Source organism: Choristoneura fumiferana, chromosome 17 (assembly GCF_025370935.1).
Source record: "Choristoneura fumiferana chromosome 17, NRCan_CFum_1, whole genome shotgun sequence".
NCBI lineage: Eukaryota > Metazoa > Arthropoda > Insecta > Lepidoptera > Tortricidae > Choristoneura > Choristoneura fumiferana.
The window spans coordinates 5,330,446-5,356,215 of NC_133488.1; the positions used below are offsets into that span (position 1 = coordinate 5,330,446).

The 25,770-nt window shown below is 36.7% G+C and overlaps 1 protein-coding gene across 2 annotated transcripts; it reads left to right on the forward strand.

The window, feature by feature from the left end:
- The first annotated feature begins 1,273 nt into the window (after nucleotides 1-1,273).
- Trp1 (translocation protein 1) lies at nucleotides 1,274-25,538 on the forward strand. 2 transcript variants are annotated; one of them, XM_074100137.1, is made up of 8 exons: nucleotides 1,274-1,471; nucleotides 10,435-10,561; nucleotides 14,805-14,938; nucleotides 15,969-16,085; nucleotides 16,874-17,085; nucleotides 18,880-19,066; nucleotides 20,475-20,632; nucleotides 22,308-25,538. In XM_074100137.1, the coding sequence occupies exons 1-8, from the start codon at nucleotides 1,436-1,438 to the stop codon at nucleotides 22,435-22,437; spliced, it is 1,101 nt and encodes a 366-aa protein (XP_073956238.1). In that variant the 5' UTR covers nucleotides 1,274-1,435; the 3' UTR covers nucleotides 22,438-25,538. The 2 variants fall into 2 exon arrangements, with proteins under 2 accessions (XP_073956238.1, XP_073956239.1); XM_074100138.1 differs by lacking the exon at nucleotides 1,274-1,471 and adding an exon at nucleotides 7,213-7,321.
- Nucleotides 25,539-25,770: the final 232 nt, after the last annotated feature.

Genomic DNA, 25,770 nt, shown 5'->3' on the forward strand with positions numbered 1-25,770 from the left:
TGTTAAAATGAGTGTTTCGTTCGCCAACAAATTGTTTTGCAATTTGGCGAAATACGTCGTATGTTAAATGTGTATATTAATATTTACAATAAAAAAAAAATGCATAGATCCAGCGGTTTAATAAAAAATCCGGGATTTTATCCCGATCCCATTTGAATATCATATTTGTTATCCTGATATTCTTACAACCGAGCGTGTTATTCTAGATCTTCAGCCATCTACTTACTAAATTGTATCCCAATCCGTCTTGCAATTTTAGCATTAACATTGTCTCTTTATCCAGGACTCATAAACTAATCGCAAACAAAACGAAACTAGAGATAGTTTTACACAGATTTTACTTTTAAATAGCATATTATTTAGTACCTAATTATTTAAAACTAGATAGTTCTTTCGTGAAATTATAGTTTGAATATTAGATAACAAAACTCGTGGAATACCCTAAAAATATAAATAAAAAAAAACCTAAATGGAACAAAAGTACCGATGGAATCGAAGTTTCGCAAACAAAAGTTCCGCTGAAACCTCAAAAGTTCCGAAATCGGAATAAGGTACGATCTGGCAACGCTAGTTGTATGCACAGCAGGGCTACTCCGAAACTCGAAACTCGAAGTTCGTGTCGTGCGGTCCCTCTGACACTTACACTATTTAATACGAGAGCGAGAGGGACGGTACGATACGAACTTCGAGTTTCGTAGTAGCCCTGCTGGTTGTACGTATTTTCAGTTTTTGATAAAAAAAGTATGTGACAACAGCCAGTCTGGGCATAACACAAGACAAATTATACTTAAAGTATAATACTTTGCAGTCGACTTTAGGATAACCAAATGAATCAAAATAATTCTGTACAAAAATATGACTTAATTAAGGTAATATTATGAAGTTGAGAATAATTTTTGAAAAGGGAGGAGCTCCTAAGTTTTGTTTCATTGGCCTATTTGAAATTTGTAACATTATCGCCACGTTAACGCTCTAGTAAAAACCGCATCTCCGTTCGGAAACTTTTTTTTTTTTTTTTTGCAAATGATCACCGAAAATAAAAATTTAATTCCGAATCCTACGGATTATAATGAAAATAAAGAATAATCTCTTTAAGACTTGTAAGGAAAAATCAAATAATTTATTATTCTTGATGTCTGAAGAATATTCTGCTTTCTTTTGACTACATTTATATCATTTTACTTAATTTCAACCTATAGTTATTTTGTTTTCGAACGCTTTTTATCGCTGCGGTCGGTAATGTGCCGTGCCGTTCATGTCATTGTCATTTCACATTCACTCACATTTCGTTTCGTTTCGTTTTCGTCGCGTTGATCTGTCAAACAAACAATCATCTTCCGTCAGTTCAGTTGTACTTACTTAGTGCGAAATAAAGGAAACTAAAATAAGAATAAGACTTTCCACAATTTTACTGCATTGACAAAATTATTTTATAATGGCTGACAAGAGGAAAAGTAAAAAACGTAAAGAGGTAAGATGTGAATTATCAAAACTATATTGCATCAAAATTTAAGCGTGTTAATTGCCTACTTTTTTGTGTACGTGCGATATTCCCGGTGTCAAGGGATTCTCGTTGTATTCCTGTCTTAGTGCGAAACTGTTTAAATTAGGCTTTTGCGTCGCATATTTAAGAAATGACGCGCGTTTTCAGCAGTGACGCATCTTGCATTTTATATATGTACATTCACGTCTAGTGCACACCACGTCTTTCGTTTGCGATTTTTATTTTAATTTTTGTTCGTTGAAATCAATTACCTGTTACTGAATGAATAAGGAATAGTTCATTAGAATCCATCAATCGAACTGACCATTCAATGAAACTCGTAACAGTAATCAAAGTTTCACCTAGCCATATGGTATTTTGAGCATGTTTTTAAAATAATTCATTACATTCCCCGTTTTAGTTTAGAATGCATGTTTTAATTAATTCATTTTTATTTTTGTCCCTTTCAGCGAAAAAAGGTTAGAGTTACTTTATTTTGTTATTTACACATTGTTTTACACATTTTGAGCATGTTTGTTTAGCACATATTCAGCACAAATAATTACCATGCTGCCTTAACAACTTTGACAATCTTTGACCATGTAAATTTTAATGGATTTATTACCTACTCAAGCTTAAAGGGATATAGACCAATAATGAAGTAGATAAATTGAACTATTGATAAATAAATCAAGCCACACTTTTAACGGTAGCCCTGTATGTTTTGACTCCCACAATACAGGCTCTGCCTAGTGTGGGTGTTGCCGAATTAATGTTTAAAATTGTTTCTGGTTTTTGGTAATAAATGTTTTTTTAATTTTTTTTTTCAAATACTTCATATTTATTCATTTAATTCATGTTGAGTCTTAATGGTGATTGTGGTCTACATCCCTTAGAAAATATGTCTAATGATTGTCTTTTTCTTGTCCAAAATTTGTTTAATACACTTTTGTTAAGTTTTTGTGGTAAGACCCAGTTTATTTTGTGTAAAGCCAGTTTGTATTTTTGTTTATTGAAAGTTATACATGTGCTGTAGGTTTCCTAATGACTTGCATGTATTGGAACAATTTCTCTGAAGGGTTTCAGAATTTTATATACCTGTATAATATCACTATTGTTTGTCACACTATTAATAAAAAACGTGGAAGTATCACAAGTGCCTATACACTCACCTTCTATCTAGCTGCCAGATTCTAGCATGTGGTACTTAACCCCTCATATGCTTGAGACACGGATCCATTTCAAATTTAAGGCTAGCTGTAGTTTTGTATTTTTTTTAAATCAGCACAATTTGTGCTTATCAAAACAGATGAGAAGAGAACGATACTTTTTCAGCATATGAAGGGTTAATCCTTAAATTGTCAAAAATGGAAAAAGTTCATGATTCAAACCTCCTTGTTACCTTCTACTAAAAAAAATTACATTAAATAAAATACAAAGAGATAGTCTTGAATCATGTTGTTGTGATGCACACTATCAATTTAAGGGTAACAAAATGACTGAAAACACTGTTAGAGCACTTTTTACCAAAATCCAAATTTAATACATAATTATTATAAATGTGAAACTATGTTGATCTGTCAGTTATTTTTTCTTGCCTAACTACTGACTGATTTAGCGAATTTAAGTACAGAAATAGATTGGACTTGGTTTGTTTGTGTCCTTTAAAAAGCTTGAGTTTGCATGAAATATGGTTGAAATCGAGATACCTTGCTCCAAAAATACAGATGTATTCTTTTCTTTGTCCTCACTTCAGAGTATATACTTTAAAATCAGCAAGTAAGGAGTGACTTTTACAAAAGAATCATTCTCATTTTGTTCACCAAACCAACACCTTTTTATCGAAATTCGAAAAACGTGGTTTATTTTTACAGTTCAAACACTGAGTTCAAAACGTCGAACCAAAAAAAAACAGGGCCCTTATAGCAACACTCTATTGTCTGTCTGTCTCTCACAGCCAATTTAGTTTAGCTTAGCAAATGAGTTGAAAATTGGACATGCAACATGTTATTTTTGATTTCCATTAACTTTAAGGGAGCTTGTCAAATCAAGTTAATTTCTCCAAGATCATATAGCTTAACTTTTACTGTTTAAAAGAATCAAGAACTAAGATAATTAATTTATATGATATACAATACTTAATTATATTGTCAGACAAAAGGGCTTGCTTGTTTTAAGAGTTTTAACAAAACTAGTTTATTTAAATAGTTATTTAAGGAAATAGACGAAAATTGACTATTCGCCCCCCTTACCGCCGAATAAATGCAGTAAATAGTTCTATAGATCACCCGAAAAACCTTTTCATAAAAAAAATCTTAGACAATAACAATATAGACTTTCTTTCTACTATCGATCACCAAGTACCTATCAATCGATTATCAGCGTTTGATCCTAGAGTTCAATTTCTTATTCTTATCTATCAGACACACACACATGTCGGTGTTTACTAATAAAGTCACAAGTCAACTCATAACTGTCGTGTTACACATTGTTATACATTGTAATAACTATATATGTAATGTATTATCTAGTCTAAACAATGTATGTCGGTTTCTATTCAGCTCGGTTTGTCGGCGACCCACTGGCTTTCTACACCAAGGATGTTACGGAGTTCCGATTCTGTTACCGTTAAGTCGGAACTTCCGTTTCAGTTCCGGTTCCGTTATTTTTGAAACGGAAGTTATATCGGATGTCATTGCTTACCGTGACGACTGGACATGAAACCCGTACATCAAAAACAAACAAGGCTAATTATGTAACGTTTCTGACACAGTCTAATGACAGTTATTGTATGCGAAAACTATCACTTGATTGCGATCACGAGTGTCAGAAACGTTACGCAATAGACCCTTAGGTTTAGTAGACCTACCCTTAACATCACGTCCACCCATCACTCAGGCTCCGATTCTGGTTCCGGTTCCGTTTTCGGTACCGATTCCGTTTCTGGTTCCGATAAACTAAATTGAAAACGTTTGGTTCTGCTTTCGGTTTCGATAAAACCACATCCGTAACATCCCTACTCTATACTACGAATACGAAGTGCAAAATTCGAACTTCGTATCTTGCTGTCCCGCTAACGCTTATATTATTTAAATAGCAGCGTGAGAGGGACGGTACGATACGAACTTCAATTTTCCTATATTTAGAACAGACTTCAATATGAATTTCGATTTTAGCCATGGTTTTTGATGTACCATCAGCCAAATAAGTAGTCTATCAATTTCTAAACAAGTTCCTATCAAATGAATATGTCGCTAAAGTCGAACTTTCAAGTTGACAGACACGTCTATTATTGTTTTATGACATGCAAACGATTGTCAACTTTAGGGCGATAGACCACATATTTAGCTGATGGTACAGTCACTATCAGATATTTCGGAGCCAAGATAATCAAAAATATCGATACATGAACTTTAATGCCTTAACTAATAATAGAGTGCATGTGCGGATTTTTTTGACCACCTTGGCCTCTCCGAAATATCTGATGGTGACTGTACCTACTTAAGTCGAAAATTCAATGTGCATTCTTCTCTTTATCCCCTTATAGATCTTCTTATACCTAGTGCCATCCACGAAGACGCGTGATTTTGTCAAAATAAGCCATTAATGACATTGTAATAAGAACCACGGCACGCGTCATCGTGAATGACTCTACCTATACCTGTGATTTCAAAACTTCAAAAGTTTTTTTCGCTGGATACAACTTATCTTTGTTACTCTTAGAACCTCAAAGTAATTCTAAAAAAAAAAAAAATATCTCCATCTCTGTGAATGTGTACTGTATTTTTTTTACTCGAGTCTGTTGACTTAGGCTGTCATTCTATATAACCAATGGGCCGATAACAGTTAATATACGAGTAAGAAGGGACAAAGGGACATAATCCTCCTTTTATCTTACTGGACGACCAGATGGCCAAGTGGTTAGAGACCTGACTACGAAGGTTAAGGTCCCGAGTTCGATTCCCGGCCGGGGCAGATATTGTATGAATAATACGAATGTTCGTTCTCGGGTCTTGTGTTTAATATGTATTTAAATAAGTATGTTTATCCGTTGCCTAGTATCCATAGTACAAGCTTTGCTTAGTTTGGGACTAGGGCAATTGGTGTCAAGTGTCCCATGATATTTATTTATTTATGATGTTTATTTATTTATCTATACTGCTGTTTTATTAATCAGAATGGCACGTTCTGATTTCCATATGAATTTTATTAAGCCTTTATTTTCGCTACGGAATCGGTCAGAATGGGTCAGTGATTGTCATAGTGTGTTTCTCGGTCGGCACCCGCGAGACGTTACATTTCCGATTAATTTGCTATATAGATGAATTTACTCCATGTCGCAGCCGCAATGTGTAACAAGCTACAGAAAAATACGCTGTGAATCGAGAACTGGGTACTCTAAGGGGCTGTTTCACCATCCATTGATTAGTGTTAACTGGCGGTTAGGTGTGATGCCGTCTCTATTTGTTTGTTCGAATAGACGGAAACGGCATCACATTTAACCATCGGTTAACGCTAATCAATGGATGATGAAACAGCCCCTAAGTTTTTTACATGATGTCAAGCATGACATAGTTACGCTTTAACTGCGAGGTATACTTCGTTTGGTTTAGCATTAGAATAACCTAACCAACAAAAAGTTGGAAAAACCCTGACTTTGTCACTTCTAAGTTCAATATGTCGAAAACGGCTGAACCGATTTTAAATAAAACATGTCTAAGAACCGTCGCTGGAAAACCTGCTTTCAAATAAAAAAACACATACAGACACACAGACATATGTACAGACACACAGACACAAATAGCGGTCAAACTTAGAACACCCCTCTTTTTGCGTCGGGGGTTAAAAAAGGGACAACAATGTTGACGAGTCTTTTCAAAAATAGCATCACTTATGATTATGACATCAAAATAATATAAATTAATGACCATTATGTCCTGTTCCATATTCGCTGTGACTTATTTTTTAAGTGTTTTTAATAAAGTCACGTCAAGATCGCTTACCTTCTTCCTAATGCTAAAATAAACGAAGGGTAGTGCATCTGAAGACATACCCAACCCACGCTTCATTCTCTGTCCGGGTTGCCTTACAAAATTGTCACTTCACGCAACTGATATGCATAATTCTGCCTTCCGATTCACAGGGGAGGGGATGTCGAGCGGGCTTAAGGCTGCGTTTGTGCCAGAGATGTGCGAGAAATGATTTTTTCATTAACCAATAGAAACGCTTCATTTATCTATCCTCGCTCAGCGCAAATCTAGTAGAATCGCAGCCTAAGACGCGCCAGAAAGGCTGCTACGGAATTCGAAAATCGAAGTTCGTATCGTACCGTCCCTCTCACTATCGTATTTAATTATATTAGCTTCAGGGCCAATCAACTTTTTTACCGACACTAATCTGTCCGCGACATTTTTCAAACAATTGCAGATTTTTGTAAGTAAACATGTTTTTTTGTAAATTAATATATGGTGTACATGAATACATGTCATTCTACGTAAGTTCAACTTATTAAACCGCGAAATATCTTGTTGGAAGTACGATTTTTTGGTAACGCTAGAGACAATATTGGAAACGCTGGAGACGCCCAAAGTGTCGGTAAAATAGTTGATTGGCCCTTCAGCGGGACGGCAAGATACGAAGTGCGATTCGTACTTCGTATTATAGAGCCAGTATACTGCGTAAGTTTGAGGACCTCTGAGTTTAATTTACTGGAGCTGCTCTACGCCCTACTTTCTCTAACAGTTAGAATAGTGACGGACTCGAGACCGGTCGTGTGATAGTGACAGTGCTGTGCTTGTGACACTTGTAGTGAAAATGGTTAAAGAATACTTTGATGATGTGAGTTTTTGTAATATACATTTAAAAAAAAAACCTTTTTTTTGACAAAGTAAATTAATAAAATTGCAAAATTATTTTTCACATGAACACGAACTTAAAAAAATACTATGCTATTAGGTACTAAATTTAATAAAATAATGCCTCGTCGTAATTGATTGTAACTTGCAAGATATATCTGACATGTGTAAACTTGGTTTAATGGTTGACGGACCTTGATCTTTAAGTACAAGTTAATGGCAAAGTCAATCAATTTAGTAATTATTATAATATGATATCAAATCACTAATGATCATCGCTATCACTGTTAACAATTAAAAGCCACTTTGTTACTAACTAAACATCATTTACAATCACATGTAATCATTATTAATAAATGCTAATTATCATCACATCAGCATTACTAAGTCAATGCTGTAATATCACATCTGTTTCAATATTGTCCATTAACAAACAAAAAACGTGTTATAAAAATCTTACTTAGATACCTATCTTTCTCTTAACAGTTGTGTTCGTTGAAATTAAAGTTTTTCGTATCTCATAATTGTCTCAAAAATCATGTCATGCCCACGAATTTCCTTTCATTCAGCGATTTTTCAATCTTTAGTGGTCTTAAGTAAGATTCTCATTATTATGGGCCGATGCAGACCATCAACCCAAATGCTAACTTAATCGCCGCCGGCATTCCCGTCCGTCTGTCTATAAGACAAATAAAAAATGCATGGATGGAACCCTCGGTGCGACTTGCCGACTCGCACTTGACCGTTTTTTTATACTATCGCATCTCACTCAATTCGTCCATATTTTCATTGATTGAACTCACGCTTATTGTTCAACAAAGTTCTTGCAAATTTCGACCGTGACAATGGTCGGCCGTGACAGTAACCTGCCATTTCATTAGCACACTTGCCGAACAAGTTACATGTAGGCAAGTAGATCGAGGCCCCGCCAGCTCTATTTATACTCTAACCCAAAGTTGTAGAATTCAAACTTGCGTGCAGTTATATATAGACACGTGGACTAGAGGGCTTTTGAAAAATCGATTGTATGCAGTGCTACGGTGAAATTTAGATAGTTTTGTTTGTATTTGGTAGTCCACGGAAAGGTTGATGAAATTCTTTCTATTAATGAGTCTAGAAGGTTCTAGGAATGGATAGTCTCAGCTCCGTTTTAGAAATAGCGTCGTTTTATATGTTATACTAGTGAAACTGATATGCACATGAAACCGTATTTTCTTGCGTTAGTTCTTACTCTTAGCTATGTTTAATCAAAATAGGCTTAGCCGTTTTTGAGAAACCTCTTAAACTTTGAAATGATAATCCGGGCAATTTATTCATACCTACATAAAAGTAGTGGTTAAATTACGTAAATTCCGAAAAAGCTTAATTTTGGTGGAGACCTTCATTAGGAATAAAGTGTCAAAAGTCCCCATTGATCCCACGTGTGCTTAAAAAGTTATTCGGGGTCAATGGTCAAAATTTGAGGTTTTTTTTTCGAAAACTGTAAGTTATCAAAAAGTAGTCTAGGCAAAAATTATAGAAAAATGGTTTACAAAAATTGTTCCTTATATTTTTTTTCTAAGAATCACCATTCCTAGACACTATGTCATTGATTTTAGTTTTCAATATTTATATGAGGTGTTTTTTGAGTATTTCTCAAAAAGCTGTCCATTTTCAGTTGTCCACTTATAAAAAAAAATATATGACGCCAATTCAACACAAAAAATAAGTAATATTGTGTAAATATATACAAAATCTTGTGGTAAAGGTGATAAAAAGTCAGATAATCTTTGTTGTTGGATCCAATACAAATACAAAGCTTTGATGTACATCGTTACAAAATTACTATTTTTCCTCACAAGATTTCATGATGTTTTCCTGACGTCAAGAAATTTTGTATGTTTTATGCAGTTTATGTTTTATGATCTCGTCCTTAGTGTCAATAATTCCTTGACAAACTGATTTCTTGTCAATTTCATGACGGGACAACTTTTTGAGAAATCTCTTATAGAAGACTAGCTTTTGCTGCGCTGTTCCCTCGGGAACTGTGCATTTTTCTGGGATAAAAGGTAGCCTATATCACTCTCTCGCCTATAAACTATCTCTATGCCAAAAATCAATTCGATCCGTCGCCCCGTTTCGACGTGACAAACAAAAACACACAAACTCACACACTTTCGCATTTATAATATTAGTATGGATGGCTGCGTGAAGCCGGGAAAAATCCGTTATAGATTGGGAAGGAAGGATCCAAACAGTGCCAGACTCATCGGCTAAACCCCCCCCCGGGCACTGGGAGTTGGGAACGTGTAGCGGGGCTACTACGAAATTCGAAAATCAAAGTTCGTATCGTACCGTCACGCCGACGCTTATATTATTTAATACGAGAGTGAGAGGGACGGTACGATACGAACTTCGATTTTCGAATTTGGTAGTAGCCCTGCTGGAGCTTATTTTAATATCACGTATCATTAGGAAACTGCACGGCTTGACAGGCTTGACTATTATAGATCACGGCACATTTGTAGAGCAAAAGGGAAACGAAGGGATTGTTTCCACAGCATTGCTATTACTGGTGTAATATAGCGGTTATACACGGTGATTTTTAATTGGTGATCAGGAGTTAAAAAATATTAATAACCAGCTAAACTTGAGTTCAACAGGCGAGGCAAGCAATGAGGTCATTGTTTGATTAATTACTATTGATTTCTTATTAAAACCAATAACTACCGGATACATTGTCATACTACATTAATAAATTGAAGCGAAGTAGATTTAAGGGGACTTCCCCGTAAGTATGACGTAATATTCACGACTTTGACAGTGACAATTTATTACTTATATTATAAGTAAAGAAGCTCATAGATAAAAACATTAGTAGAGTGACAAAGAACTTCTGTTAACAGTTATTTTCGAAATAAAAATAAAAAATCAAATAAAAAGTCTGCCTAAAAATCATATATAGCATAACAATGTTACGAACAACGTATCACAATAAACCCAAAATATTTCTTCCTTTGGTTGAGCCAGAGCTGAATGACTTGGGGCAATGAAGGAGTGGAGATACACAGAACAATTTCGTCTTTGGTCAATTTCAATACCAGTTCATGTCTACAGGAATTTGGGGAGCCACCAGAGTCGGAAAAGCCAACGAAGGAGGAATACGCCGTTGCCAAATGGCTAAAGGCGAACGTACCCACTAAAAAAACCAAGTTTCTCAATCACCACGTGGAGTACTTTACAGGTAATATTTTGTCTTATCCTTTCTGGTACAGTCACCTGCATTAATATCTGCCAGCGGAGCGTGCAAAAATATCTGACACGTCCCTAGAAATAGTCGTAGCATATATATACACGCTATGTTGCTATATAACACAACATATATTGGTGATGGTGACTGTACGTTTCTCTCCGCTGAGATCTATTGGCAAAGATGTGACTTATTTGAAATTGTATTAGTTCTATAGGTACTAATCACATACTCTTTGATCATAATCTGTCATGGCGTAAAAATAAAGAGAACTGACGTTGTCATGGAGGTTTGCGCTAGTGTCGCCCCTGCGCAGAACTTTGCTAATAATATGCCCTATTTTAAAAATGCGTAATTGAATACTATTTTGATAAAGTTTATCACCAACATTAGTAAATTCGATAAACAATTTTCATAATACGACAGCAAACTGACAAGTTTGATGTACGGGATTCTAAATGTCGATTGACTAGTTATGCGTCCGCTTTATTCCCTTTGATAAACTGTCTATCCCGTGGGAATTTCCATAAATCCGTTTTATTACTGTCAATACTCAATATTTTATTGCTTTTCCACAATGTATGGTTACAGATGTTACAAAGAGATTATGTGATCATCATGGACCCTGTTGGGCACAGCAATATTTACGTCTACGTGATAAGGAAGCCTTTATGCCTATTTTCAGCTTTCTAGATCCAAGCGTTTAGGCTGGAGAGTTGATTATTGTATTTTTCACCTATGATGAGTTCTGTGACACTTGAAAATTATCCGAATTACGCATACTACGTTCGCAAAATATTTTTTAAAAATAAGTTATATTTAGAACCAAAATTAATATTATAAATGTAAAACTGTACTTTTTAAAAATATATAGCAATATCAGTGTCCATTAAAGAGACTCCATCGAATACGATAGAAAAATATTTATTTTGTTAAATGACGCAATGTGTAAAACGGAACAGAGCCCAGAGACCAGACTTTACACGTGCCACGCGAATGAACCCGTGGGGGGAAAACTGAAAAAAAATTTTAAAATATAATACTTCTCCAAAAATAGGCACTAATAACTCTTAGAAAAATCGATAGTTCACTCGATAAATGGTACATCTCTAAAACTGTCAAACTCGAAACGTCACAGAACTCATCATATGCGAAAAATATTATAGTCAGTCAGTCACTCAGTTCTTTTTTTGTATTTTTAAACGTATAATAATTCAAAATAGAAAAATAAACCTTACTTGAATTTGAATGAAGAGGACGTTATCTAATGACTAAAATTATTTAGTACTAGCTTATGCCCGCGACTTCATCGGCGCGGACCTAGGTTATCGCGCGGTGGCGCCCTCTACCGGAATAAAAAGTATCCTATGTTGATCCTTGGCGCTTAAGCTATCTCTATACCAAATTGCATCAAAATTGGTTCAGCGGTTTCGACGTGAAAGCGTGACAGACAGACAGACAGACAGAGTTACTTTCGCATTTATAATATTAGTAGGGATTTACTCATAAAATAGAAAACATTAAAAATATTTGCGTTTTGCATTTAAATTTATTTTATTAACCATTTTGTACATCTCGGTTTGTACGGCATATCATATTTATCCCTCTACAGATACAAGGTAGACACAGTTAATAAACGCAAGGTTTGGGATGTATTGCATTACTTAACACTAGACCTATAAAAGCAATCGTTAAATACGAGCACTAGCTTCTCCTTCTCTTCTTCTCTTCTCTTCTTCTCTCTTAACCTCCATATCAAAAAACTGGTTTTCTAGTGCTACGTGGCTAGGTTAGAAAATTAGACAAAGTAGGTAACTAGTAAGTACAAAGGCGGGAGAAGGTTGTCCGACTTCAATATGATGGAAGAAATAGGAATATTTCTATGATCTGAGTTCTACATTGCCGTTGATGACTCATGACTTCCCATCCTCAGCCGCGGCTACGCAGTGTAACGAAACCCAAACGTTAATCTCGCACACAGTAAATAAGCTTTGAGGGCAGTAAACTACTGCGCGGCTTCTTAAAATAGAAAATGCATCGACTTTTCTGTCTTGGCCACGATTCCCGAAACTACTCTTTAGTTTAATGTTTCTTTTTTAAGTAAAATTAAAATACGGGAAGTGTCATTCACGCTTAAATTTGTTTGCTTGTTTGTTCAATATTTGGCTTGTTTCTCTTTTTTAAGGTTCCGTACGTCAAAAGGAAAAAGGAACCTTTATCTTTATAGGATCATTTTGTCCGTCTGTTTATCAGGACTCTTTTTCTTTTTTTATCAAATTGAAATTACCTAATATGAGAGGGCTACGGTCTCTTGCAACCACAAAAAAAAACTATGGTACATTTGAAAGTGTATTAAAGAAAATCCTTAGTAATCAAAACCTAGAGTGGCTACATTAATTCAAGTATACATCGAATTATAAAAGGTATAGGTAGGATGACAATGCAAGTACAGTAAACAAAAAATACTCTTCTCTTCCTCAAAGAAGTTCGTTTTTAGGGTTCCGAAGCCAAAATGGCAAAAACGAAACCCTTATAATTTCGCCGTGTCTGTATGTCTGTCTGTCCGTCCGCGGCTTTGCTCAGGGACTATCAATTCTAGAAAGCTGTAATTTTGCACGGATATATATGTATGTATACAAACTACGCCGACAAAATGGGACAATAAAAATTCAAAAAACATTTTTTTATTGTACCTGCCATAACATAAAGTTATTTTTTTTTCTCATCCAACCCTATAGTGTGGGGTATCATTGGAAAGGTCTTTTAAAACCACCATTAGGAGTTTGCTAAAACGATTTTTCGATTCGAAATTTTCATTCAACTTTAAAGTGCAAATTTTCATTAAAATCGAGCGGTCCGCCCCCCCCACTTTAAAATCTAAACCAGTTATTATATCAAACTTACAAGGAAAACTATAACGGTTAAGTTTTCTTGCGAATTATTAGTTGTTTAAAAGTAAATAGCAGCCTAAGGTATATAATATACCTAAACTTGGAATATTCCGTACAAAATACGAAATCCTTAGAAAAATATCACTCAATTTTTTCGTATTGGCTACGGAACCCTATTTTGGGCGTGTCCGATACGCTCTTGGCCGGTTTTTTTAAATCACATTTAACTAACATTTCTGCGTTTTCCCTCAAAAAAAAATAACTTATGTACTAACTGTGACAAGTTGTGATCCCATTCCACGCCAGCCGTAATCCATTGGACACGTCTTATCGTGCCGCTTTCGGAATGTTTAATAACATTCGTTCGATGGAAACAATCTAAAACTGGCACAGTTATTGTTGCAGCGGGCTCGCTCTAATTGTTTGTTATATCTTTAATATTGTGCCATTAGCTGTGGGCAACGTAAGCATTGATTTTAAACAGTAGTTATCAGCTTTATTAACCGACTTCAAATGAGAATTTCGGACAAAATACAAATTAAGTATGTATGCCATTGTTAGGTTAATAGAACAGTGAAAACTAAGTTTCATCATCTTTTTACAAGCTTCCTTAAATTAATTTGAATAACTATTATTTTTAAGTGAAAACTATCCTAAAAATAACTTAACTATAGTTCTAGCTAACCAAATGACTTATGGAATGCATTAGATTGATAGGGCATCACAAAAATATAATGCACAAATTAAGAGCGCGCAAACATTTTGTCCCAACTCGTCACTGGCGCGATCTCCGTCCCGCGGCCCGTGTTTCGCCCGCACACTACCACGGTTTGCTCCGTCGTAGTAAAATTAAGAAAAATATTTTTATTTCTTAACATAATAATTTATTTTATTACTTACAAGCTTTTTACTTATCTTGCCCTGTTAGTATGTTAGTTATTAGTAGGTATAGATAAAATTTTGGAAGCTAAACTTGACTAAATATGCGTTTTCAGATTAAGTTAAAATTTTACATACGTGTGTAAATCAAATGACAATGCAGTATATTATTATGATTTATGAAGCCTGATCTGATGATGGAGCTGGAAGGTGGCCGTAGGAACTCTCTTCAAGTCTAAAAACACTAAGGGGCATTCATAAACTCCGTGAGCGCTTGGGTGGGGGGTTGGTATTAGTAGTGTTTCGGCAAATATCACGAGGTAGGCCTCACACATCATTTTAGATCATAACAACAAACATTTCTTATTGCTGTCCTAAAGCGTCACGAAACAACTAATTCAATCTTGTCGACACTCGAGTTCAATTCGTCATGGCGACTCAATTTAACAAACTACAATTGGTTCCAGGAGCGAAGGCGGTGGATGCTCTCCTGACGTCAAAATGGGCGACCGGCAAGAACCCCATCTTCACCACGAGGCTCGAAGTCACAGACTATCTGCACCTTATGCTCGTGCACAAACTCTTCCACCGGGCTAAAAAGGTATGTTCAATGAGGGCTATCGCGTATGAATTCGCCGCTAGAGGCGCTAGTGTAGCGTGAGGTGTCCGAAATGTCAAATCTCATAGTTTTTGGGTGAGCTGCGCGGGTTTATTTATAATTAGAATAATTCTGTGAATATTTTGCATTACCTAGAATTAATTATGGCAATTATGCGTTATGGGGCAATGAATGTCTGTGTTTTGAGACAGTTTTGTCTTTCGGAAACTTTCGTCCTTCCTTTTTTTCCGAACAAAACGGGACTACGCATCACTGTGGTTGCTCGATATTTTTATGGTATGGTCTTAAGGTGTATTAAATATGATTTTAATCTAAACTTTGTTTTCACGTCCGTAATAACAGACTTTGAAAGCCACACTTAAAAACCTCACGCAACAGTGTCGCCATCTAGAAAGACAAAAAACGATAGCCCTCATTACCCTGGTTTTTCCCACTAAGTAGTAAATAATGCGAACAGTTGTGTGTGCGTGCATACGCGTGTGAGTTACTCCTGTTTGCTAAAACGGTTGGACGGATTCGGTTCAAATTTGGTAGATACTCGTATGTAGATAAGTTAACTTATACGCTGGACTTGTGGACATGTGTAAATAATAACGCATAGGTTACTTTTTACCCCGATATTCCCACTGGATTCGGATAAAGTCCTTTTTCAACTGCTGAGAATCTACAGTCTCATATCTCAATCCATATACATACTTCCATACTTAATATTATAAATGCGAAAGTGTGTGTGTTTGTATGTTAAAGTATGTTTGTGTGTATATTTGTCCGTCTTGATTTTTGACATAGAGATAGTTTATGGGCCAGAGATTGACATAGGCGACATTATATCCCGGAAAAGCACAGTTCCCGAGGGAACTGCGCGCGATAACCGAATTCCACGTGGGCAAAGCCGCGGGAAAAAGCTAGTATGAAATATAGCGCGTCTTCTTTTTTTTTTTAAAGAATCCATGTCTGCCCACTATTTAGTAACTTTACCTACCTATGTTTACGAGAAAGTTCTACATTCCAGGTGCCAGTTAGTGAACAGGAGTTAAAAGGCAAATCCAAAAAGAAGGATGCTGACAAAACGAGCAAGAGCGGGGACGAAAAGGACGGAGAGAAGACCCAGAGCGCTGGGGAGGGCAAGGTAGGCAAGAAATTTAAGAATTATAAAAAAAAAGTAAAATCATGGTAAAGTGGATTTCGTGTTTGAACTTTTGTATAAAATTATCAGAAGGCACAGCGACAAGGTACTATAGTGTAAAGAATCTTTGACCTCGATAGTACGAAAATAAAATACTCGAATCGATTTCAAAGTATTTCTTTTTTTATTGCCTGTTGCGCAATACTTATAAGTGTCAGGCAATGAGGGTAGTTATTTGCAATATCATTCCGAATAAAATATATAAAAATTGGGTTTTATACTTTAAAGAGGTAAAATTTTATACACCTTTAATAAGAGTTATTATCAACCAAAGCCACCAATAACTGAACTTCATAGTTTGGGCTCTCGCACAAAACCGCGATGCGATGCGATGCGGCGTCATTAGGGACGTTCTTACCTATGTTAGGAACACATAAAAAAAGTCAGCCTATATAAAATAACGAAGGTCTGGCTGTCGAAGGCTCTTGGTCCATAAACTTCCATAAACTTAAGCAATGTATTGTAGCTTCCACTATTTTTGACTCTTAAACTCACTCTTTGTCGGTCCCTAACTGATTGCTCCTTTTTGTTAACTCAAAGGTTGACTGGTAGAGATTCCTTAAAGGGACAAGTTCGCCTTTGTACAAGTATCTCAGTTTCTTTGTTTGGTTTCTTTTCTTTTGTACAATGAATAGTTTAGATACATATTTCCATGGGAATTTCATATTCCATAAGTATTTAATTGTTCACGGAAGCAAAGCTGGGTGTAAAAACTAGTAACTATTTTTCAGGACACAAAAGATGGCAAAGACAACAAAGAGAAGGAAAAGAAGAAACGCAAGATACGTTTAGAGATGCACATGGAGCAAGTGTTCCTGGATACGCCGGATGCTTACGTGTGGATCTACGATCCTATGCCGTGGTACTACTGGGTCTGCGGGGCGCTGGTTGTGTTCGGGACCATAGGCGTCTGCATGTTCCCGCTGTGGCCGGCTACTGTCAGGTTTGAGGACTTACAGCCTTATTCATAAAAAGTTAGAGCCTCCTTGAAGGCTCCTTGAAGGCCCGATGCTAAAAAACATGATTCATAAACGTCTGTTAGCGCTAATCAGTCGATCAAGGCTCTGCTAAAGTTAAGCGGACCGTAGACCCTCTTTATCTCCCTGCTAAGTCACAAATGGCCGCCACAAGTTTGAACAGCTGACTTTGACAAGAGCAAAAAACCATACCGAAGATATTTTAGTGAAGGGTGAGTTACGCAAAGATTAAAAAAAAAACCAGGAAAAAATATTTTTTCAGGAATTTGTATTTAAAAATCCTCTAAATTAGCAGCAATAAATTAACAATAAGTATGAAAAAATAGGATGATTAACACAATTATGGCTTTTTTGCACAACATAAACATGCGGATCGGAAATGGCGGAAAACAAACTTCTCGCTTTTATTTTTTTTTTCCTGCTAATTTGCTGTCACGCTGTCAACTTTTTTTTTTTAATTATCGATTAGGCCATTTTTTGTCTTTGATTTGTCAAGGTGGCCAACATAACGAGTCAATCAGTCTATCAGCGGCTCAACAACTAGCAGACTGCTAGAAAGCGTTTATGAATCATACTTCTTGACAACCGTCTACAAGCTTAATCAGTCTGCTAAGTAACAGACCGATCAAAACCTCAATTAAGGATTTTTTATGAATAAGGCTGTTATACTTTTGTCTCATTACAAGCTTTTATTTAGTTTCACCTGTCCCATTGTCTGTCTGTAATCAAATCTTGTAAGTTAAATTCGACAAACTTACAGTGGTGGGATTGACTTTAAATATGGTATAATTATGTAAATTGCGTGACAATACAATAATCTGGTAGTGACATCCTGGTAGTCCGGCCAGGAACGTCTCCACAGGACGGAACTCTTCAAGGGTTAATGGCATCGACTTGAAACTTGGTATGCAAAAGTAGTAATAATGTGCGAGAATGTATTTTTCATTAAACATTAGAAAAGCTTCATTTACACACCCTCGCACAGCACATCTCTGGTGGAAACAGCTGAGCGGAGCGAGGCGAGGTAAATGAAGCGTTTACATTGGTGAATGAAAAACATATTCCTCGCAACACATCCTCGCACATCTCTGGTGGAAACGCTGCTTTATGCACGCTTTGTTGTGTCACTTTCATCCTGTGTCAGTCAAATGTCAAAATGAAAAAGGTACGGCTGTTACGATGGGTACTGAAGTACATGACAACGTCAGTTCTCTTTATATTTAGGCGCCATGACAGATCATAACCAAAGAGTATTAGTAACCTATAGAAATTATATTTATTACTAACAAAATAACTTGATATTTACATCGGTAATAACGATAGAGCTGTATTTCCAAAAAAATCATATGATATTATGGCATTTAAGATACAGAAAAAACTGTTTACGGTTTTATGCTAGTGCTGCAAGAAAATTGCAGTAATATTCCCTATGTAGAGAACCCAATAAAAATATGAACTTTCCGATACATTATCAACTAAGGTGACCCGAGGCTATTGTAGCTGGGGGGATGTTGTATCTGAGCCTGATGGCGTCCTTACGACGCCATGTTAGCCATGTTCATGTGTGTTGTGTGAAGACAGTCTTCTGGCGAATACAACGTGAAATGGCCGAGAAGAACATGGCGTCGTAAGGACGCCATCAGACGGCTCAGATAAAATATCCCCCCCCAGCTACAATAGCCCCGGGTCACCTTACATCTGTAACGCTTACGCTGGCCTCTATAAAAATTGTTTGTAATTTTGATAACCTTCGTTTCCAGAAAGGGCGTGTACTACCTATCTATAGCAGCTGCTGCATTCCTGGTGCTGATCATAGCACTAGCAGTTCTCCGCGTGGTGGTGTTCTGTCTGGTGTGGCTGCTAACTCTGTCCCGGCATCACCTGTGGCTGCTGCCGAATCTGACTGAGGATGTTGGATTCTTCGCATCCTTCTGGCCACTCTACAAGGTATGACGAGTATGCAACCGACGACCGGACCTTGACCGGATGGCCAAGTGGTTAGAGAACCTGACTACGAAGCTTGGGGTCCCGGGTTCGATTCCCGGCCGGGGCAAATATTTGTATGAATAATACGAAGGTTGTTCTCGGGTCTTGGATGTTTAATATGGCTACCGTACAACGGCCAACCGATAGTGTCTTTTTCAACCTCGACATTGGCGGAATCATCGATAGTATCGATGGAGCTATATTTTTTCTAAAAATTGAATTGAATTGGATGTTTAATATGTATTTAAGTTTGTATTTAATGTAAGTATGTTTATAAGTTACTTAGTATCCATAGTACAAGCTTTGCTTAGTTTGGGGCTAGGTCAATTGGTGTCAAGTGTCCCATGATATTTATTTATTTATTTTATAGCTATTGACAACCTCACATTTAATAGCTCCAGGGAGTTGAGAACATGCAGTCCTAACCGGAAGCACAAAATTGTATGTTAACCATAATTATCTATACGCACTGCAATGCGACTGCCGCCCACCCAGATGGGCCCCCAGGGGGCTACTACGAAATTCGAAAATCGAACTAAAAGAATTTCTTTGCTCACCCGCGAACTTATGATAGCTTAGTTTATGCAAGTAATGCGTGTTCACGCAGTTCCTCCACCTCCACACTGTAAGAACACACACAAATTACACAAACCCCTTCACTACTACCATGCTACACGCGTTTCGAACTCAACCAGAGCTCATCTATAGAGCAACAAAACCGTACACTATGATACCAGATGACATCTGCAAAGTAACGCCTGATTCAATAAATTATCGAAAATCGAAGTTCGTATCCTACCGTCCCTCTCACTCCTGTATTGAATAACATAAGCGTCAGCGGGACGGAAAGAGACGAAGTTATAATTTTGCACTTCGTAGTATAGGGCCTGCTACTGGTCGTCCGGGGGCCGTCGGGGGCCCGCTTCAGACTTAAATAAACCCATCCCCCCACCTAAAAATCTATTGGCCAGCCTTGAAATAGGCAAATAGCATATTTAAAAAACTGGCCACGTGCGAGTCCGACTCGCGCACGAAGGGTTCCTCACCATTATCTATGCACAAACACTTGTTGTATGGAAGCCCCCTTAAATATTTATTTTATTCTGTAAAAACAGTATTTGTTTATAACGGCAACAGAAATACATCACCTGTGAAAAAATTTAACTGTCTAACTATCACGGTTCATAAGATACACCCTGGTGACAGACAGACAGACGGACAGTGCAGTCTTAGTAATAGTGTCCCGTTTTTACCCTTTTTGTACGGAACCCCAAAAATTTATATATTAGTTACTATCACGTTTCACCGTCCGTAGTTCATCTATTCCAATGAATCGATGATGACAAACAAATATGGTATTTCTTTCTAGTATGAGTACCGCGGCCCCGGCTCGGAGAGCGACAAGTCGTCAAAGAAGAAGAAGCGCAAGAAAGATAAGCTCTCTGATGACGAGGAGGAAAAGGCGCCCCTTCTGGCGGCGGCGGAGCCCGAGGCGCCCGCTGAACAGCCCGACACGGCGGACAGCAAGTAAGTTAACACTAACCCCTGTTTCACCGTTCATTGATTCTATGTGACAGATATCTGTGGTGTCGTCTCTGTTTGCTTTGTCCGAATAAACAGTGACGGCATCACATTTATCCGACGCGTAAAATTGAACAATTAGCGGTTAAACAGCCCCTTAAAGTTTTTATTTAGACCAAAAAAACTATATATGACCAGGGCTCGGCTTTTAGTGCGGTTGACCTAAAAATTACGTCATTTTGCATACAGGATGATGTGGTAAGTAAAATAAGATTTACGAAACTTGTTACCGTAAGGTACGATCATTTACAATAAAAAAAAGTAGATGTATACCTAACCTAACCAACAAAAAGTTAAACCCCTACTTTGTCACTTCAAAGGTCAATATCTTAAAAACGGCTGAACCAATTTTGATAAAACATGTCTAAGAACCATCGCTAGAAAACCTGCTTTCAAATAAAAAAAACCGCACTCAAATCGGTCCACCCGTTTTAGAGCTACGGTGCCACAGACAGACACAGGCACACAGATAGACACGCGTAGCGGTCAAACTTATAACACCCCTATTTTTGCGTCAGGGGTTAATAATTATAAAATGCATTGATGTTGTCAAATGTGTTGCATCGCAAATTTTCAGCGTTACATAATAATCACAATAAATAAAAGTAAGCGTTATTATATAATTCAGGACATGTTTCATCATCATCATCATCATCCCAGCCTATATACGTCCCACTGCTGGGCACAGGCCTCCTCTCAGAACAAGAGGGCTTGGGCCATAGTTCCCACGCGGGCCCAGTGCGGATTGGGAACTTCACACGCACCATTAAATTGCTTTGCAGGTTTGTGCAGGTTTCCTCACGATGTTTGCCTTCACCGCAAAGCTCGTGGTAAATATCAAATGTAATTCCGCACATAATTTAAAAATCAGAGGTGCGAGCCGGGGTTTGAACCCACGACCCTCTGCTTGAGAGGCGATAGGTCAAACCACTAGGCCACCACGGCTTTTAGGACATGTTTGGTTGTCTCCAAATGTCTTTTCATATTGCTGATCTTTGGTGTTATATTTTGATCGCAGCAAGAGCAGTACACGTTTTTGTCACGTACTTCCAAAAACGGAAAATTGTAAGAATATTCTTGTAAAGATAAAATTTTTGGCAATCGTATACATTAGTCGAATATTTTAGTCGTCTCGTGATCATGGCACGTGCAACTGTGCCGAAATATCGAGCTGCTCTAAAATCAAGGTACGCGGAACAAAACCCAAATTTAATTGATAAATCGTAAACATTGTGAATTACAAAAACTAAACAATCACAACGTCAATTTATTGTTAATCGGAATGACAATGTCGGTCAAATACGTTATGTACTGCTGCACATTTCAAGTGGCGATACCGTTTAATCAAAGAGGTTGATAAGAGGTGATTGTTTACGAAATAAATTTTGCAATTGCAAATAAAAATATTCGAATTTGAAGTTGAATTTGAATCTGAAAAGACTATTTGAAATCATCCTATGTGTGATTTGGCGTCATCCGCACTCAAAGTTCGAGCCCTGATTATGACAGATTTGATAACGCTGTTTATTCCGTTGCCATGGCAACCTTATATTCTAAAAAGACCGAATGTCCGCAAGTTATAACTGCTATGGAGATATTCACAATATTCTTTATTCCCCAGAGAGGAGTCCCCCACACCAACGGCTGAGAAGCACTCTGAATCCGAATCAGAGAACAGCCAACGTTCCTCAACGGATAGAGACTTCGAGATCGTGGAGCCCGGGGACCTCGAAGACAAGGATGAGAATTAGATGTATACTTATATTGAAACTGACGCACTGGGCATCTAGTTATAGTGATATAGTTGATGCAAATTTTATTATTGTGTTTCTTTGAACGGGCGTTTCGCCGCAAGTTCGACAACCTTATCACAGTAAGTGTCACATTCAATTCCTTAATAAACACGATGCTGGCTTAGTGAGATATGGTTGCTGGTGTGCCGCTTACGACGATTTACATGTAGATTACTCGTATATGATTCGCGAATCAAAATATTTTCAGGCTGTCCGTACTACCTAATGATGTAGGCATTTCAGGTGATGCATTGGAGTAAGTATTAGGAAGAGTTAAAACCAAAAATATATTAGTTTTCAGTCGAAACCAAACATTATTTTAGTCGAGTTTTATTATTGTTCACATAGTATTTAATTTATTAGCGGCATGGTTTTCCCTTATTCGATGTATTTCGAAAAAAAACAGACATTTAGAGTTCTTTTCTAACTCTTCCTAAAACTCCAGTGTGTCACTTGTTGAAGTTGCTTCGTAGTTATTTCGGTCACACTGTATTGAGGGGTGCGTGGTCAAACCCAATAAGTCGAAATAATTGACTGTTGAAAAATGAACGTTAACATGTACATTCTAATTTTTTACTAAATTTTAGATTAATTTATCGGGTTTTTGGTCAAACCCTCGATATATTATTTGACCGTGATTAATTTTGAGCTGTCAGTGACTTTTCGTTTATCGACATTCAATGTAAATATTTAATAATACGTATATATTATATACATCGTCACGACTTTGAAAAAATCTCAAATCAACACGTCAACATGATTGAAGCTTGTCTACTTTGATTAATGCTTTGCGCCATTCATTAGTATAATTTTTATTGCAAATTCCCTCGAGTAATATGTCTATTTCAAATTCTTACCATAGATTTATCTTGAAGACTCCGGCCGCTTCGCGTCACCGCGTCGCGTTTTTAGGGATAAGACAGGTTTATCTCTACTTTTAGTCTTTTTTTAAATTTGTGTGTCAGTTTTCTACTGTATTGTATGAGAAGTCGCTATGACAGCACTTAACACCGATCTCTAATGATAACTCAGCGACTGCAAAAATTAGGTTAAATTAGATTGATCCAAGCGACGTTGCTGGCAATATTCGCTTTGTATCAGTTAAAAAATGAAACAATTTGATATTTACTTTGCATTTATCTAAATGTTCTGTCTTCCATTTTTTATGTTTCACCTGACCCGCTCAGTGCGTCTAGACTGTAGTGAAATTGACACTATTTTAGTAGATATTCAAAATCATGGGTGACTTCGTGTTCAATGAAACATACCAAAATTTTATTTTGTGAATTTATGAATAAGTTTGAGTGCGGGCTGCTAGGAATTTGACTAGTGTGTTGCGCTTGCCTTTCTGGGTAATGCGAGATCTGTAGGAAGCGTTTCTTCTGCAAATTATTAAGAGAGAATAGTCTACTGAATCTTATATAATATATTTAAACTATGCCATTCAATCACATTCAATTAATTTGGTGGAATTAAGGAAAGCCTCTGCCCAGCCTTTTCAAAAAGAGTTTCAAAAAAAGGTATTCAAATCCTTACACCTTTCTAAAGATCTTCCTTGTATCTTTATTTTCATCAATAAAGATGACCTTTTACAACGTTTATGCATTTGAAAATTTAAGTTAGCAAGATCAAACTTTCAGTGTGTTACGCAATCACCATTGAACATATCAAAAAGGTCAAGATTAGGGCATTCTGAACCACCGGTACGTAAAAACCTCTATTAAAAATCTGGCAAGAAACAACGAGATATATATATTTTTTTCTCCTGTCACCCTTGTAGATTAGATGTCTTTGAAGAATGATATTCTTGTTGACATTTTTGATCACTTTGGCCTGTTCCCTGGCGTCATTGCGGGGCAATAAAAACTGATTCATAATCAGTGACTCTTGTAATAATTTGCATAATTGTTAACCTTGCCTCAGTTGTCCTTGTAAAAAAATAATAATAATGTTTCGATAGAAACATAGGCATAATAAATGAACATGATACTGAATCTGAATCATCAAAAAACAACACGCAATCAAATGATCATTTTAAAAATCAATTATTGTATTAATAATTTACCGAAACGATTGCGAGGTTTTAGACAAATTATACTGTGTTTTATTTAAGTACTTGTATTGTGTTTTGTTGCACTCTTTAATATATGTTGTGTTCGTTTCGTCGTTTAGAAAAAAAAATGTGGTGCTGTCTATATGCTTGGTATTAGCGAGTACTGCCTTTTCGCAACGTAACGTTTGGCAACCTGTTTCATTTCGCAAACTCTAAAACTGCAACCTTTTCAGGATTTATTTCAGGACCATCGTGTAGAACTCTTTGGGTTAGGTTAGGTTAGTTTTATAAAAATCCTGAAATATTTACAGTTTCAGAAATATTAAACAGGTTGCCAAACGTTATTCGCTGAAACATTAGTAAACCGGTATTAGACGTAGACTTTGAAGAGATCGAGAAAATGAACGAAACTTTCAAAAATATACACTAAATATCCCGCGAATAGCTTAGATTTCAGCTAAAACTTTAATATAAAACCGGAATTCGTTTTCGGTTACAAAGACTAGTTTCGGTCGACACTAGATAATAATATCACTTGCACGAAAATAATGAGTTTTTGTTGTTACACTTATTTACGTCTCTGGAATGCCCTAAAAGTCTAAGGGGCTACACTAGCTGGCACGGGTGCACTTCGCGGGCGCATGCCAGAGTGTGCGCCCGCGCAGTTAGCGCTGCTCATACTATTTTTCAATAGGCGTTTACCCGCTCAGAGCAAAGCGCGTCAGCTAGCGGAGACCCTAAGAGTCTAAGACGGCTCTTTAAGTGTAAATGTCTGAAAAATATCCAAATTTTATTTGTTTTGGTGCTACAAACGGGAATTTTATCATCTAGTAATTTAGCAACCGCCTCAGATATTTTTTCAACGCAGATGTAGCTGTATCTTCTTGAAATTATGTACCTCGGACATATCTGTTTGTAAATACGCGTTCTTGAATTGGATCTAATTGGTGTTATGACGACATGATGTTAATCAACAGTAATACAATATAATGATTATACTCTTTTTCATGCGAGTTTTATTTTAATAATAACAGTAGGTATAATACATTATACAGTAAGTACATTGATTTTTGATCGGTGATCAGGTAACATATTTTAACTCATTAATGGCGATCATGTTGTTGTTACAGTTGCAGGCAGTTACATGGAAGTGGAACCAACCCGTTTTTTCTGTATTTTGCCATGTAACCAGTGGTTTGTTTTAACCATAACATTGATTTTAATTAATAAGGCAGTAA

What these genes read in the sequence shown, in the direction of transcription:
- Trp1 (XM_074100137.1), top strand. Translation starts at nt 1,436, where the DNA reads ATGGCTGACAAGAGGAAAAGTAAAAAACGTAAAGAG. An exon ending in CCACGTGGAGTACTTTACAG is followed by an intron (nt 10,562 to 14,804) that starts GTAATATTTTGT and finishes AATTGGTTCCAG; the next exon opens with GAGCGAAGGCGGTGGATGCT. An exon ending in AGAGCGCTGGGGAGGGCAAG is followed by an intron (nt 16,086 to 16,873) that starts GTAGGCAAGAAA and finishes ACTATTTTTCAG; the next exon opens with GACACAAAAGATGGCAAAGA.